This window comes from Penaeus vannamei, chromosome 10 (assembly GCF_042767895.1).
Source record: "Penaeus vannamei isolate JL-2024 chromosome 10, ASM4276789v1, whole genome shotgun sequence".
Taxonomy (NCBI): domain Eukaryota; kingdom Metazoa; phylum Arthropoda; class Malacostraca; order Decapoda; family Penaeidae; genus Penaeus; species Penaeus vannamei.
The window spans coordinates 23,091,342-23,108,841 of record NC_091558.1 but is presented as its reverse complement, the minus strand read 5'-3'; the positions used below and the strand labels follow the sequence as shown (position 1 = coordinate 23,108,841).

The window sequence follows — 17,500 nt, the reverse complement described above, 5'->3', positions numbered from 1 at the left end:
GGAGGTTTATTTTTATTTTTCGAGTATTTTTGAAAATTTTCGTTGCGACGGCCTCCTTAAGTACTCTTAAGCTGTGCCAGCAATCTGGGAACAAGGGGAGCCTGCAGTCCAATGAGCGAGCCATGAGGTGTCTGTGTCATCCAATCAGGTTTCGGTACTGAATCATCGAGAGACAGCTGATGGTAAGTAGTGAGGACAAGGCTGCAGACCTGTGTGACCCAACCTGGCAATTATGCTAAAATGCAGGTTGCAAGGTCTTGCTGTTACCGTACAATGTAGTCTGGCTCTAATGTGTTTTTTTTTTAATAATGTGTTGTTCCCTTAATTTCCAGTTCTTATCTAACCTTTCAATTATAACAAGGAACTAGAAAATTTGTAATTTTACAAATAAAAAATGCTTTCTTTGAATGTGAGGATTCTCCTCCTTTATTTTGCTGATATTTGTCATCTCACAACACTTAAAAGCTGATGGGTGGGTGTCACTCTTTCTTTTGTCTTTCCCAGTTCTTGAAAAATATTTTTCCACACATCAGGTGCCTCATTGTTGGCACAGGTGGTTAAACCAACACAATTAAACGTTCACAATAAAGCAGTATCAAAAATTTCCAAATTAAGATTTCACACACAAAAAACTTTGACTCTGCTTTTAAATGAAAACTGGCATTCACCTGCAAAGGAAAATTCCTTGGTAATACTTGACATCTGTCTGTTTCGTTCCTTGATGTAATCCTGCTGTGTTTTGTAAGCTGCCTCATACTCTCCTCGAAGTCTTTCTGTCCTAGATATCTCAGTTTGATTCTTCTCCTTCTCTCTCTGAATGCTTTGCATCCGAGACATTACCTACAAGTGAAAATGGGAACAACATTGTAATCAGTAAAATACAATAAATATTGGGATAAAAACAATGAATATATGAAAAAAGGTCCTTCACACTACTTAACAAATGCAAGGAGAGCCCTTACCACATACAGTATGTGATAACAAGTAAAAAAGCACTTTATCCCTATAAAAAGTATGTAACATAAATAATTTTCTTTTTCATTATAAAGCATATGGTAAAGGGATTTTAGTTCAACATTATAGAGGTTCTAATACAAATGCAACAATTGTACTTCATCATTATGAAGGTACAGCCCAAAACAAAAGCAATGTTGCCTTGCCAGACCTGGCTTGAAGATATCATGCCCTTCTTACCCTGAAAGGTAGCCCACATTCAAACAACCTGGACATAGTTAGGAAAGGGTGGAAGAGGATGGGCTTGATCTTGATTCACTAGGCAAAGCAAAGAGTGAGTGTCCTATGTTTCAGTCCCATCCTATCAAGGCTAGCATCTGCATCCCCCTCCCTCTCTCACATACACACACACACACTGTAATATTTGTGTGCCTGAATAATATATCGTCTTTTTTCCCATTCTTCATCCTTCTTGCTGAATTTGATTTAAATGCATTTCCAAAGAGTTTCAGGATCTCTGAATCTCCCCTGAAAATTTCAAGGCCCACCCTCTATTTTTCAAGTGGTAACAGCCACTTTCGATGTCCACTGAAATATGAATTTTCAACTTACCTTACAAAATTAGCAATTGTGACATAACGATTAGACATAAAATAGTGAGATTGTTTTCTGAAAGCTTATAAAATTTCACATAATATGAGATCTACCTTCCAAAAACAATAACAAAGTATGTTTGTATATAAAAATATAAAAGTGATATGCCATTTCTATGGAGTATTTTCTTTTCTTTATGATTTGATTGCATTTCATCTGTTTCATGTTTTGAACATGCAAACCCCCCCACCTCCCCAAATTGGGGTGTAGGTTTGCCAAATGATCCAGATCACCACCAAAAGTTTATGGAATCAAAGTTAGGATAAGACAGGTGAAAATTTCATGGAAATCTGTCCAGAACTTTTTGAGTTCGTAAAAAAAAAAAAAAAAAAAAAAAAAAAAAAAAAAAATCCTGTATCCGAATCAGGATCCAGATCACCACCAAAATGTCATGGCCTCTAAGAAAGGCTCAAACACACCTCTGATAAAGATCTCATTCAAATCTGTTCATAACTTTTTGAATTATCAGACAAACATAACAAACAAATGCAAGTAACAATATATATAAACATAAGATCATGGAATACATGGAAATGATCTGTATATACTCATATACCTTATATACACTGCCTTCTATTTGTATGTCATTATTTCACGGATGTTTTGGTGTGAAAGGTAGGTGTTTCATCCTATAGAGTTACAACAGCTGGGAACATTACCTCAAAAATACATGCGTACTTCCCTTCTGACCACCTCTAGGCAGTCAGAAGGGGCAGAAGTGTGATATTTGTTGGCCTTGAGAATGGTCATTTTTTTTACCAGTATTATATTAGAATAACAATAAAGGGAAATAATAGATGTTTATATCAAACACAATTATTTCATACATTATTTGTTATCCATGCTATAAAAAAAATGAAGAAGAAAGATATTGCGTTTTTGGTACTTTACACTTTTACGCATAGCACACCCATTTTCAGTCCGATTTTAAAGTAATATGGCTCATTTTGTAGCTGAATATTAGATCTATTACATAATGCAATTAGGATTTGCAATACTTTCATTTGTTTTTTGTAAAAGTATCATACACAAAACATGGCCCCTTTTATGGTGTTCAAAAAGTTGTCAACATAAAATATTAAAACAAAAAACAGTCGGTCCAATTTGAAAAATGTGCATCTGCTATGCAATAGATGAAAGATTGTTCTATTCAGATATGAAAGTAGAATTGCTGTATTATTTTTTTGGATTTTAGAGAAAGTGTACACCAAGAAACATCCCAACTCAAGTGCGCAATGTAAACCAAGAAACACCCTAACTCAAGGACGCCCCTTTGTAGTCTTCAAAAGCTGTAGCATATGCAATTTTAGTCCAAAAATGACTTTCTATGGCTCATTTTGTAGCTGAATGATATATCTAGTCCTTGTGTGATTCTGTTTGTGCCTTTTTTCCTGTGCTTCTTGTCTTTTTTTATGTTGTTCCAAAAGTCATCCATACAAAATATTCACAAACCAAAAACTAAGTTATGACTGAAAAAAAGTAATTCATAAAAGCACTACGTAAAAGGTTTTTCTGTTCGAAAATTAAATCAGAATACCAGTGTTATTTTGGGGAGATTTTAGAGAAATTTCCTAAAATGGTCAATGTAGGCCTAAAAACTCAGTGTGACCCTACCATAACAAATGTCGCTTAGTGAGATACTATTACTTGCTAGGAATTTCTGCAATACTTCGGGATGCAGGTAAATGATAGAGGATTATGTTATAGGAAGATTATTCTTATATTTAATTTTGTTAATACCAAAACATTTATGAAAATATACGAAAAAAAAAAAAATGCTGATATCTTGAAACATTACCTACAATTTGTAGTCTTCAAAAATTCTTGTAAAAACAATTTTATTCCAAATTAAGATTTTATGGCTCATTTTGTTGCTGGATTAAAAATCTTGTGCTTTTGGCAGTTACTTTTTGCAATTTTTTCCTGTGCTTCTTGTAAAAATTACATGCATGTAATTTTTTTTTTTTTTTTTTTTTTTTTTCCAAAGTCAGAGTCGAAATCTATTTAAAACTCACATCAGAATACCTGTATTTTTTCCTGGATTTTATAGAATTTTTGAAACTGTCAATTTTCAAAATGATTGTGATTGGTGTTTTTTTGTTATTAGACAATAATTCAAAAGCTGTTTGGGCAACTTCGAAAAAAAAATTCAGTTCCAAGATCTTGCTAGAGTCTAAATAAAAGTGTGCACATTTCATCAAAATTGGCAAGAAAAATCAATAAACTGAAGAAAAAAACAAAAAACAGACAGTCCCCTTAATATACGGCACTGGGATAATGCAAACAAATGTTATTTCTGTCTGACTAATATTAATATGAATAGTCACTTCCAACAATATCTAAGTTTTTTTTTTATATAGCAGACATGATAAGGAATTAAATAAAACGATTTGATAAGACTTGATGATAATTATTTTCTAAATAATATACGATAACTTGTTTCTCAAGCAGGTCTCCAATATATCCATCAAATTAACAACTAAACAGGGATAAAGCAATCCCCTCTCTCTCTCTCTCCATATCTATTTCAGTCATTATTGCACTTCTTTGCCTGATTTCCATATTTCCCTCCTCCTCACATTAAAACCTTCTTAATTATGTCCTGGTTGTTTGAATATGGGCTTCCTTTCAGGGCAAGATGGGCATATCATCTTCGAGCTAGGTCTGGCATGGCAACAATACTTTCGTTGTTGGCTATACACACCAGTCAGGAAGAGTACTTTGATACAAAAATAATATTTGCCACTATAGTAGTTTATGGCGCAAGCAAAAACAGCACCTTTACATTAAATTGACCAAATACAAAATATTGCTCACTGAATGCTTTCCCCCAATATCTGGTCTTCTTACTCTTTTTCCTGAAATAACCAACTCTTTCAATAAGGACCCTCCTTTCAATCTCACACTAAGACCACCCTCCTTACCTTTTCCTGTTCCTCTTCCATGCTCTCTAAGTTTTTCTGGAAATCCTGTATCATGTGGTACAGCTCCTCATCCGAACAGTCCAGCTGCTCTGAAAGAGTCGCCCGCAGGTCTGCTTGGCTCTGCCTTAGGGCTTCAAGCTTATGCTTCTCTCCAACTAAGAGGGAAGAGAAAAGCATGCTTACAAAAATGGGTTGAGTTTCCTTGTCAAACATGTTATCTGTGATATCTCTTGCCATTTAAATTTTTATTACCATTACTGGAAATATCTAGCAAAAAAATATAATGGCATTTAGTAGAGAAATTTCATTCTGGCATATGGGTAACACTCCAAAATTTTCATCCCAAAGAACCAGTAATTTTTCATATGCTTCTGCTCACAAAAAAAGACTAACTACATAAACATGTCTTTCCAGTGGGTAATGAAATTTACTGAAGAACCTTTAGAAACATTTTTCCCTCCTATCTTAGTATGGTTGTATATCTTGGTATTCATATGGATGAATTCATCTAACATCTAAACAAGGCAAAGTATCTGTATATCTGCAACAAGAAAAGGTAAAAACTTTCAGATAATATTCATATTAATTTTAGTAAGTTAAGGATAAGATTCACTCAAACAAAGGAGAGAAGAGACATGAAAATTAACTTCTGAATGTACAAATATGTTTTTACTCCTATTGTAGAGCACATATTTCTGCAAGGGGCTCTGTAGAGGATAAAAAGGACCCTATAGGCAACAAACCTGAATTTAAAATGCATGTCTGGATCTTAAGAGGCATACTGCTGGCTAATGAATGAATTCTGAGGCATGTTACAGTTTAACAGTGAAAACTTACTCAGCTCTCCATTCAGACGGCCAACATTCTCCTCCAAGTCACAGATTTCCTTTAGACGTTCTCGAATTGGCTCCAGTTCTTCCTTCAGTTTACTTTTTTGAACCTTAATTTTATTTTGCTGCTCACAAGACTCCTTCAAGTCAACACGCTTTCGGTTTGCCTCATCTCGCCACTTTTTGAGGCTTTCAATGACTTCATGCATGTTCTTCACCTCTGGAATATTCAAGCTTTAGTTGAGATTTTAAAAAATTGTTCAGTAATATCAATGTTAGCTCTTCAAATATTGATTATTTCTAATTTGTCAAGCAAGACATATTTTCATCCTAGTATATAATATATGTATCCTAAAATAATTCCCAAAGCAATAAAAATATTCAAAAGAACCATACATTACTTTGTATCTTGTTATATTTTCAAACCACATACATGTTTCTCACTGACAAGCATTTTCATATGATAAATAAGTTACTTACTCGTTTTCATTTCAGCACGCAGCTTACGTATTGTATCAAGACATTTGATGTATTTGGTGGCATTGAATATGGCATCAAATTTTTCTTTCACTTTTTTACCTTCATCCAGAGGCCTGTGCAAAATCAATCCATGTATAAAACAATTCTTCATTAATTTTTGTATTTGATTGTGTATTGTAATTATGACAATTTTATAAAAAATATAAAAAATAAAATAATAATAACATTAATAACTTTTTGATAAAGCATATATATTCAAATATGTCATTACAAAATTAGCTTCTTTTCCAAATAGAAAAAAATATCAATGGGAATGAACATTTTAATGGAGTAATAGCTGTATTTGATGTATGTCAATTTAATCTATATCAAGAATACATGGATCATGCATTTCTGATTTCTGATTAAATATGTTCCTTGTGCTGTGAAGATGTTCATACTATTCTTACCTTTCTTAAATTTGTCACAATGAATGCTATAACTTTTCCATCTTACCAATTTGATTCCTCCTGGTGACAAAATATAACATTGTTCAAGATAGGTTTCGATACACCCAAGGCATTTGATATCTCTGCTTCAAAGTCAGCACACTTACTGAAATCAATATGGATAAATTAATCATACACATATATATTGATAATTAATGCAAACCAAGGATAAACAGACATGATATTTAGAATAAAACCCAATTAATTAAAAAGAAAAAAAAGAGGCATTAATCATGTTTTCATTAATTTCATTTACTTTCCATTCTTGTTTTCAAACCTATTAATACACCTACTATCACAGAGTATTCAGTGAAAGACATTTAATAGAAATTATAGCTCACATATCAAAGATCATATTCAAGGACATGGCCTTAAATCATTCAGACCTCTACAAATATTTTCTGCACCTACAAACTCTTTTCCATAAAGTTTTGAGAGGATTTTGACAATTTACTGATGTACATGGCTATAGGCGTCATGGAAAGCCTAAACTTTATGACAGTACATATATACACGTCATGACCTGCTCTAGCAGGAAAGTAGACAGGGCCAGCTTTACACAGCAAATGCCCTGACAGAAAGGCTAAACAGTTGCCAGTAGTCACTGAAATGAGTGCAACACAGAATATTCTGGGACTGCCTGTGTAGGATTAAACAAATGCACACTGTATCACAACATTATAAACTTACCCATGAATAAGCAATTTCCACAACACAACACTTCATGAATTTCAAACAACACTTTATTTTCACCTAATGGTAACACAAAAATTTACTTTATCTCCTCACCTAGATATAGCATCTGTACTGCCATCTGGCCGCCTCCTTTGCAATGTTGCATCTATGGTCTTACACTCAATCTTCTTCAGTTTCTGTGTGGCTTCCAAGGAACGAGTTGTTACAAGAGTTGCTCCTTTGGTGTCTTTCAGCATCAACTTGATCTGACCACGCACCTAAAATGGGCCACAACAAATGTAATCTACAACTTTTATTTAAGAACTACAAGATTTTATTATCTTATCATGGTGATGGCAATCACCATTATAATGTCAATCATACTTTTGATATAGATCATCTTTTCTTAATCTTGATAGTGCTGCATGCATATAAATATAGTCATGTTATATATGAATGTATAGATGATTGATAGACTCATCATGCAACTACAAACACTTACAGTAACTTCTTTTGCTAACTTTGGATCATGGACAAATGATGCTCCTTTTCCACAGCCTGGAGGAGCATCACCTGTTGTGATGTATTTCAATGACTCAATTATAGTCTGGAAAAGTTAAATAAATACTATTAGAAAATATCAATATCAAAACCTTGTGTCTAAATGATCATGGTTCATATTATAAACATCATCATACATTTTAAATACACAACTACTTACTGTTTTTCCACACCCATTTTGACCTAAGATGAGTGTCAGAGGTGAAAAAAACTGGATCTTTCTGGGTTCTTCCGGGCCGAAGCTCCTAATGCCCATAATTTGCATTTTCTCCAACTTAGACATTTTCTGTTTCTCCTGTTCTTTTAACTATAGTTTAAATCCTGAAATATAAAAAGGATATTATTAAGGACACTTAGCTAGTCTTCTGGCCAAAAATATTTGGAACTCTCCCTGTTACTTACAGTTAACTTGGGACTTGCTACAGCAAATGTTATGGTATAAGTTACTTACAGTGACGCATGTAGATGAGGGAAATGGACACCACCATCTTACAGAGCGGAAGAAATAGAATAGGATACAACATAGTTTAAGCTGAAGTGGCTTAAATAGTCACCGTTAAATGACAAAAAAAATAAAAAATAAAAAAGAATAAAAAAAAATAAAATCTCTTGCATATCACCACTCATATTCTAAATCAATCTTCTTGTTTACCATGCTGGGAATAACACAACACTAACTGCTTAACTCCTTAATGCGATATCCAAAGTAGTTCATGTGTTAATACACTCTTGTCAAAACAATATTTGGCTAATTATCAATCACTGCTGTTACACATTTATCCTTTTAAAGTATTTTATTGATGTTATTATACTTCATTTACGTGTTTTTATATTTATCTATACTTATTTAGAATTATCTGCACATCATGCGTTTCACACTTTCATTTGCCAGCCCAAGGTTTAAAGCCAGTCATTTCGTGGCATAACGCCCGTGGGAAATATTGCTTTTCCAATGTTGTGTTGATTCTGGGTTATTCTTAAGACTGTACAGTGGCAACAAATAAGAAACAGACTTTAGTAACCATCCCAGTTTAATATCTGAGCCCAAATGAAAGGGATACAAATGATGAAAAAAATTATTAAAATCGAAGCATTCCAGACAGTAGAAAGAAGCGAACGAAAGTTTGACATTTCCAGATATAAAGGTATTTGGTTTATTATTTTACAATGTGAATGCAGTCTTCTCTTGCCGTACGTGCCAAGGCAATGAGAATGCCTCCCAAGGGGTGTTGGGGGGCATGCCTTGTCATGGCAACTTAAATTGTTAGATTAGGTTGGTTTACTGGCCAGTACATTTTTTTAGGGGGTTTGGAACATGTAAATTCCTGTTGATTTTGCCAATTGGTAGGTTGGTTCCCATAGAGATTTCAGTTTTTGGTGCATCAGTCTGAAGAATTTCATAGTTGGTGTAGAGTTTCATTGGTCGATTTTAAGCATTTTGTGCTAGTTTTACACATTTCTGTGCGCTTTTTCTTCTTTTTTAAGCCCGTTTTACCCCAAAATTTCCCTAATGTACTTCATGCCCTGCCCTGCTATCGGGACTATCAAATCTAGATCATCATTGGAAAAATGGTACTTGATCTCCTCAATGATTCATTTGCAAAAGAAACAATGCCTAGAATCAATGAAATCTTTGGATTTCCCACAGAAATACATCAATTTTTTCTTACTTAGTCTCTGGGAGGGGGTGTCGCTATCGGTAACAATTACCAATGTTATGTATACCTTTGATGAATAATCAGTTTATATTGCAATATCATACATATGACAAAAAATAAATAATAATAATAATATTTAAAAACTGGTCCAATCTGGTGCACATACGCAATAAATACACTTTTGCCTCTATTCTACCACTTCCACATGTCCATTCCTAACTAACCCTATGCAGGAACTGATGCATCCTCTTTGCTTGTTGGCATTCACGCTCAGGGTGATGTGAAGCGATGGTGTGATAGCCTTGATAGTGTTAAGTGCTTTGCATGCCTTCTCGCTTGCAGCTGCCACAGCTGGCTAGCCTAGTGCGAAGAAGGGAGCAACTACGCATAAGCCTCCCATGCCAGTGCATAGCCTCTCAATCATCGAGACTTCTGCAGTGCCTCCTCGTGGCCTCCCATGGAAACTGGGTACCTTGTGGTCCCAGGCTAAACTGTGGGGGATCTCAGAGCAGCAGGAGGCCCTAGAGGTACAGGGTCATGGCACACCGGCGTGTGGACACGCCCTGGCCCTGTACCAACTCCTGCCCCTAGGCCCCCTGGGGTTAATGGGAGGCTCGGGGGAGGTGGGCCTTGCCAGTCCTCCTCCCCCCAGATAAACCTCATTGGCAGTGTCAAATATAAACGGAAATGCTCCTCCCACCCAGCATTGGGAGGGTGACTGCCGGGACACAGGAAGGGAACGGAACCTACTTGTCCCGCTTGCGTTCTGGTAGTCACCAGCCTGGAGTGAAACTTGCGGGGGAAAGCCTTCGGGAGCCCCACAGGTGGATGATGGGTCCCGTAGCCTGCCGCCCCCTTTTATATGGAGCAGCATCGGCAGGGGTGGCAGAGGTGGCATCAGCCCGGAGTGACTGCCCAAGGCTAAAACTCAGGCGGGAAGTCAGGGTGGGGGCTTGGAACGTCCGTTCTTTGCGTCAAGATGATTGAGTGCCTCTGCTGTTGAGGGAACTGGGGAAGCGGAGAGTGGAGGTGGCTGCTCTCTCAGAGGTGAGAAGACCTGGCAACGGCACGATCAGTGTAGGTGGCTACACCTATCACTGGTCAGGCCGCAGAGATGGTCAACATCTCCAGGGAGTAGCCATGGCCATCTCCAGCAGACTCTAGCCCTCGGTAGTAGTACTCCAGTCGATGAGCATATAATGGTAATGAGACTGAAGCTAGCATTTGGCTTCATGTCTCTTATTGCTGTGTACACTCCTACCGATGTATGTAAACTTGATATGAAAGAGATATTATACGCCAAACTAGCATCTGCGTCAGACAGGTGTCCCCAGCGTGATATTCGAATTGTTCTGGGTAACTTCAATGTGGTATTTGGCTATGATCGAGCTGGCTATGAGATGTCTGTCGGTCCTCATGGTTCAGGAACTGATACCGGTAGTGAGAACAGCTCCTTTTCCGGGACTTTGCTAGGTCCCAGAAATTGAGGTTTTCTGGCTCCTGGTACCAACGCCCAGACCCACATCGTTGGACTTGTTGTGTTCATTCTGGGTTATTCTTAAGACTATACAGTGACAAAGAAGATAAAATAGACTTCAGTAACAATTCCAGTTTAATATGTGGGCCCACCAAGAGCTCCAAATACAGTAAAAAGTGATTCAAATTGAAGCAATCCAGATAGTAGAAGGAAGTGAACAAAATTTGACGGTTGCAGATATAAAGGTATTTGGTTTATTATTTTACTGTGTGAATGTAGCTCTATCTTGCCATGCATACCGAGGTAGAGAGAATGTGTCCCGGGGGGTGTTGGGGGGCTTGCCCCCCATCAACCCTCCCCTTGGGCAGTGCCCGAAGGGCACACCTAGTCAAGGCAATTTATATTGATATATTAGTTTGGTTTATTGGTCAATACATTTTTGGGGGGTTTGGAACGTGTGAATTCCTGTAAAGTTTTGCCGAAAAGTGGGTTGGGCTCCCGTAGTTTTTTATTTCCGGTGCATCAGTCCGAGGAATTTCAAAGATGGCGGTTACATCCGTAGAGTTTCATTGGCCAATTTTAAGTATTTTTTGTGCTAGTTTTACGCATTTTTGATCTGCATTCTTCTTATTTAAGCCTGTTTTACCCCCATAATTTCCCTGATATACTTCATGCTCTCTCCTGCTAACAAGACTATCAAATCAAGATTGTCGATGGAGAAATGGTACTAGATCTCCGGAACGATTCATTCGCTGAAGAAAACACCAAAAATCAAAGAAATCATTGGATTTCCTGCAAAAAACACCAATTTTTTTCGACTTAGTCTCTGCGAGGGTGCGTCGCAGTCTTCAACAATTACCATGATATACACAGAATCATTATATTGTCTAATGCAGGGGGCTGTGCCTTGCAACCCTCCCATGGGGGCTGCTGCCCCAACTCCCACCTAACAAAGACTCAACCCATATATACTGCAGGATAACATGTCAGACATACTCAACATCAAGCACTAATGCATATCAGTTGTAGTCAACCCTGTCTTGAATACCCATAAATGTTATAAAATAGAGGTATCGTTAGCTAAACATAGGAGTTAAACCTGCTTACATGGGAAAATATTGTCAGACCTGAATCTCCCTACTCCCAATTGTCTTCCAGTAGACAAAAATTCCTTCCTTCCCTTATTTGCATTGAATAGAATTTTTTTCCATTCCATCCACAAGTCCGAGGCCTGGGCGGCTAAAAAAAAAATCTTTACATGCTGAAAACACGATTGTTTGCAATTCTTCCGTCCAAATTCTGTTAAACAACTAATCAGACAGACTCAAGACAAGGCAGTCGTTTACAGAAAATGACGCTTCGTTTCGTTTCTTACTTCTTCAGTCAAGAAAATAAAACAAGTTCGGAAATGAGTTAATGGTAGGTCTCTTGCACCACATTCATCAAGGATGACTCAAAATACCTCATGCTGATACAATGAAAAACAAAAACGGGGGAGCACTAAATGCCCTCTATGACACAATGTACTAAAGGTATATTTACCAACATGAACTCGCTAAGCAATGGCACCGTAATCAAGACAGACATGGACCTTTCCGCGCCATCAGCACGAATGGCGAAAACAACCGATTCGTGCCGATTAATTTTAAATAATTATTTTTGCGATTATTCTTACTTCCTTGTGTTTTTTTCTGTTAATATCTTATTATCATTTCCATTATAATTATAATAATGATTATAATCATCATCTTCCTCTTAGTTGCCATGACTATTATCATTAGCCTTATTATTGAAACTATCATTATCATTGAACCGTATTCATTTTGACAAATATAGAAAGGTATGAATGAAAATTAATATCTTCACAATGCAAGAGATGTATTTGACCGGTTTCGAATATATCTCCGTCAGAAGTACATGTATCCCTGACGAAGATGTATTCGAAACCGGTCAAATACATCTCTTGTATTGTGAAGCTATTCTTTCTCATTCATAACTTTCTACAATCATTATCATTACTATAATTACTCTTATGATTATCATTATTACCATTATCATTATTTGAATTGTTAGTATCATCATCATCATTATTATCATGATGATGATTATTAATGTTATTTTTATTATTATTATTACTATAATAATGATAATAATAATAATAATAATAATTATCATTATTATTATTATTATTACTGTCATCATTATTATCAATATTGTTATTATTATTATTATCATTATTATTATTATTATTATTATTATTGTTATCAGCATTATTATTTTTTTATTATTATTACTATTATTATTATTATTATTACTATTACTATAATAATAATAATAATAATAATAATTATTATTATTATTATTATTATTATCATTATTATTATTATTATTGTTATTATTATTGTTAATATCATTATCATTATTATTATTACTGCTGTCATTATTATCATTATTATTATTATTATCACTTTTATTATCATTATCATTATTATTTTCTATTATTATTATTATTATCAGTATTATTATTATTATTATCATTATTATTATTATTATTATTATTATTATTATTATTATTATCATCATCATTATTATCATTATTATTATAATTATTATAGTAAATATTATTATTAATAATATCATTATTATTATTATTGTTGTTGTTCTTGTTATCATTATTATTATTATCATTATTATTATTATTATTACTATTATTATTATCATCATCATCTTTATCTTTATTATTATTATTACTACTATGATTATTACCATTATTATTACTATTGCTGTTATTATAACCATTACCATTATTATCATTGTCATCATTGTTATCATTATCATTACTAATACTACTATTAATAATATTATTATCATTATTATTATCATTAATATTGCTGTTGCTGTTATCATTATTGTCATTATTACTATTAAGATTATAATTATCATATTATCATAACTATCGTTGTTATCAATATCATCATTGTTCTTATTACCTTGTTATTGTACTATTGTCATCATTGTTATTGACATCATTATCATTATTATCTTATACTCAGTATTGTTATCACTATCATTATTCCTGATACCACACTACTACTACTACTTTTATAATTATCATTATCATTTTCTTCTCTATTATCAGTTTCATTTTTATTTTCATCATTATCATAACCTTTCATTATTGTTATCATTGTCATTTTTACTATTATCAACAGCATCATCATCATCATCATTATTGTTATCCTTTTTAATATGTTACTATCATTATTATTATCATTTTTCTTCTTTTTGCTAATGTTTTTGTTGCTGCTATTCATCTTGATATCATTATCATTTTCATAATCATTTCCATTATCATTGTTATTATTATCATCACTATCATTATTATCATAATTATCACTAATACCATTATCATCTTCATATTATTGTAATCATCAAAGTGAAAGTGTTAACTCATATGTTACAGTAAATCTAGTTTGTGAATTGTGGGTTTTTCTACCATTGCATAGATTGAAAGTAAGCAGGACAATTGGATTTCAGTGGCAAGATATTCAATATCTTCTTTATTGGGTGGCATATTGGATATCAAGGTGCATGGGATTCCCCCTTTGACCAGGGTGAATAAATCCAAAATCTTCTTTATTGGATGGCATATTGGATATCAAGGTGCATGGGATTCCCCCTTTGACCAGGGTGAATAAATCCAAAATCTTCTTTATTGGGTGGCATATTGGATATCAAGGTGCATGGGATTCCCCCTTTGACCAGGGTGAATAAAACCCTTATTTCTGCAAGGTGCAAGGGATTGTCACTTTGTCCAGGGTGATTAAAATTGATTCCTGCTTTGCTCAGCAATATGATTGGATGGTATCCTGCAATTCTACAACTACTTTATTCAAAATCAAAAGGTCCTACTTTTCAGTAAAATGAAAATAAGTCTGGTGTCAGAAAAGTGAAAGCAAGTCATAACAGTCACTTGCCAAAGCTATTAACCCATCAGCGACGGGTAAAAATTTTGTCTTTACGTATGCGCCGGGTTGTTGGCGCGCACTGGCAGTTTCCCCTGTTTGCGCCCGGCTCGATCCGACAAGCCAGTAGCGCGGGAATGGGCATGGCATGATGCCCCCGGCGTTTGGTCCACAACAGCCATGGCGTGTACGTACGTGACACCCGGCGCCAATGGGTTAATATAATTTTGTAATAAATGTCATTGGACTTCAGAGTAAAATAATACCTTTTGAAATATAGTAACCAATAAAAGTAAGCTTAGTTTGATCAATATGCTGATAACTCATTAACATTATCATAAATAAATATTAGGATGATCTCTATCATTTTACCTCGTACGGAAACACATAGAAATGGGACAATAATTCAAGGCCAATAAAATCAAGGTATTCATCATCTTGGTTATCATATATTTATGACTAGCTGTAATTTCAAAAACTCTGATGGTAAATCGGATTCTGTACAAGAATAATATGTAAGATATCTATAAATATCTTACATTACATTAAAGAAATAACATATTTTATTGAGGAAACACTACTACACAACAATAAGATGATCCAATAACAAATCATCTCTGAGTTGTTGTTGCTGCTCTGTACTGTGCCCAGGGGTGGTCTGGGAGTTGCATACTTGATGCTTTCAGCCAGTTTTTATATTCTAGCAAGAAGAGCCTCATTCCTTTCAACTTATTCTTTTGTTTGAAGTTATCACCATCTTCTTCCTATGAAAAAAGGGGTGAAAACACTAAATCAGAATGATATGTACACTAACTTGTAAAGTATTATATAGCAAAATTGAAATATTATATAATTATCTTCAGAATCACAAATATCTTCCTAAAATCGGAGAACATATTATCTTTAATCTCACATTCTTTGTCTAACAAGTAGTGACTATCAAATATCTGATATCAAGTCATAGATGTAATTTCATCTCAAATAAATAGAAACTTCTATTTTCAAATATACATCAAACTTACTGATTTCAAGATCATATCACGTGCTCTCTTTCGAGCCTTCTCAAGGATGTTGATAAGACATTCATCTGGGACAATGTTCCTGTCTCTCATCTCAAAGAGCATCTCCACAGTAAAATAGTAGTCTGTCTTTACTAAACTATTTTTCACCAGAGATGTCATTATCTCTAGATTTGGCCTGAAAAAGTAAAATATATTTTGTTATCTGCACAGCATGAGGTGAATGAAAAATTAAGTACATACAAGGATACAAAACAGTATATAAATAAAACAATGAAGTGCAAGAAACTGATTGAAACATGTATGCTAGTTGACTTATATATACAAAAGTATATAAATAAAACAATCACGTACAAGAAACTGATTGAAACATGTACGTTAGTTGACTGGGATGCTGTCCCAATGTAGCAACCTGCAGGGTCAATCACGTTTTCTAGAGCTATCAATGCAACTAGCTGTTATTTATCACTCTGCTAATTGATGGTAAGCCCATTCTACAAAGGAAAAGCTCATTGGTATTAGGTCAACAGTAGGAGGAGGCATATAAATTGCACCGTGTCCCTAGTAAAGACAGCACTTTCTGAGTGTTCACCTTAGCTCACCAACTCACTCTTGCTTCTGGATTAACTATTCTTTTGGACTACCCCGGTGCACTATAAAATTATTATATTTAAAGATGTGTGAAGGAGAAAGTTTTTGGATTGTAGCTTTCCAAAAATAAATCTTGATCTCTGTATCAATTTTTCAGTACCAATATTTAATATCAGATACTCAAGCTCCTTTCTCTTCTTTGTTTCTGATGGAGACTTTGACAGGTCTCACAATCTGAATGAACTTCAATATACTCAAATTTCATTTCACCCTAATTTTGGAAATGCCTGGCCTTAATTTTTGGCAGATAGTACAAAGGAATGAAATTCTGTACATTCTTAAGCCAAGGATTTAATTTGTGAACCTGAAATATACTCTGCAGGTATTTAAAAACATGCCTTGCTTGATTAAATCGTGCCATACCTACTCCATACCATTACTTTTTTTTCCATACAGACTATCACCAACACACACACACACTCTGACCTTCTATAATCATTCATTTTTCCTACAGACTGGTATGTATACTGGTGCAAACAGCCTGATGGTGGCATCCTACCCTACAGTGAACTAATAATGAACCAATGCTGCTAAAAGGAAGTACAGAGTAACAAATAATAGACTAGCTTAAATACTGAAGACTCTAGGGTTATCAAATCAATAATAATAAATTATGAACAGCATTGATAATCAAGATCCTAAAGACAAATGTATATTCTAATATAAACAAGGAACAGAAAAAACATGGTATAACATCTTCCATTACTAACTTGAAGCCCAAAGAGTCCATATCCTTCAGAAAGTTCTTTGCGTCATGCAAGCGGTGGTAACCCAAAGCCAGGCAGCCAAGGGTTATGAGATCAGGCACAAGATGATATTTCTGCATGTAATCCAATACTTCCTGAAGTATAATGAAACATGTTAGATATTTTAATAATCAGTTAAATATAATCTATAGAACTCTGAAATCTTTTTTATTTTCATTATACCCACAAAAAACAGTAGTTTATATACTATTATTCTTTTCAGTCTCTTCTGTGTCCTCAAAGATGCATAAAACCACATTTTAAATGGAGCTAGTGTGCCATCTGTTTCAAAATATACAATATGGCTATGAGAAACTGTACTTCGCACACTATCCTAACCAACAAGATCTCATAAAAAAAGTAGTAACATTTACCTACATTAAATGGACTCTGATTACTTACTTTGGCTGCACTAGTA

General features: G+C 34.6%; 2 protein-coding genes across 6 annotated transcripts in view; both read right to left on the bottom strand.

Moving 5' to 3' along the window:
• LOC113815949 (DNA repair protein RAD50) overlaps positions 1-12,319 on the bottom strand; it is a gene marked incomplete at its 3' end in the record, with an annotated part of 18,409 nt that extends 6,090 nt beyond the window's left edge. Inside the window, 9 exon segments of the mRNA XM_070126479.1 lie at positions 669-840; positions 4,533-4,687; positions 5,370-5,582; positions 5,843-5,955; positions 6,338-6,436; positions 7,120-7,283; positions 7,508-7,612; positions 7,727-7,887; positions 12,244-12,319. Coding sequence (XP_069982580.1) covers positions 669-840; positions 4,533-4,687; positions 5,370-5,582; positions 5,843-5,955; positions 6,338-6,436; positions 7,120-7,283; positions 7,508-7,612; positions 7,727-7,849 — 1,144 coding nt within the window.
• A 2,776-nt stretch (positions 12,320-15,095) lies between these two features.
• The window catches only part of LOC113815956 (pentatricopeptide repeat-containing protein 1, mitochondrial), a 23,008-nt gene continuing 20,603 nt past the window's right edge, over positions 15,096-17,500 (bottom strand). For all 5 annotated transcript variants that reach the window (XM_027367966.2, XM_070126476.1, XM_027367967.2 and 2 more), the window contains exons 8-11: positions 17,485-17,500; positions 17,047-17,177; positions 15,689-15,863; positions 15,096-15,430 (exon numbers count right to left, since the gene is read on the bottom strand). The exon at positions 17,485-17,500 is cut by the window's right edge and continues 89 nt beyond it. In XM_027367966.2, coding sequence (XP_027223767.2) covers positions 15,278-15,430; positions 15,689-15,863; positions 17,047-17,177; positions 17,485-17,500 — 475 coding nt within the window. In that variant the 3' untranslated portion in view covers positions 15,096-15,277. The remainder of the gene's footprint in view (positions 15,431-15,688; positions 15,864-17,046; positions 17,178-17,484) is intronic.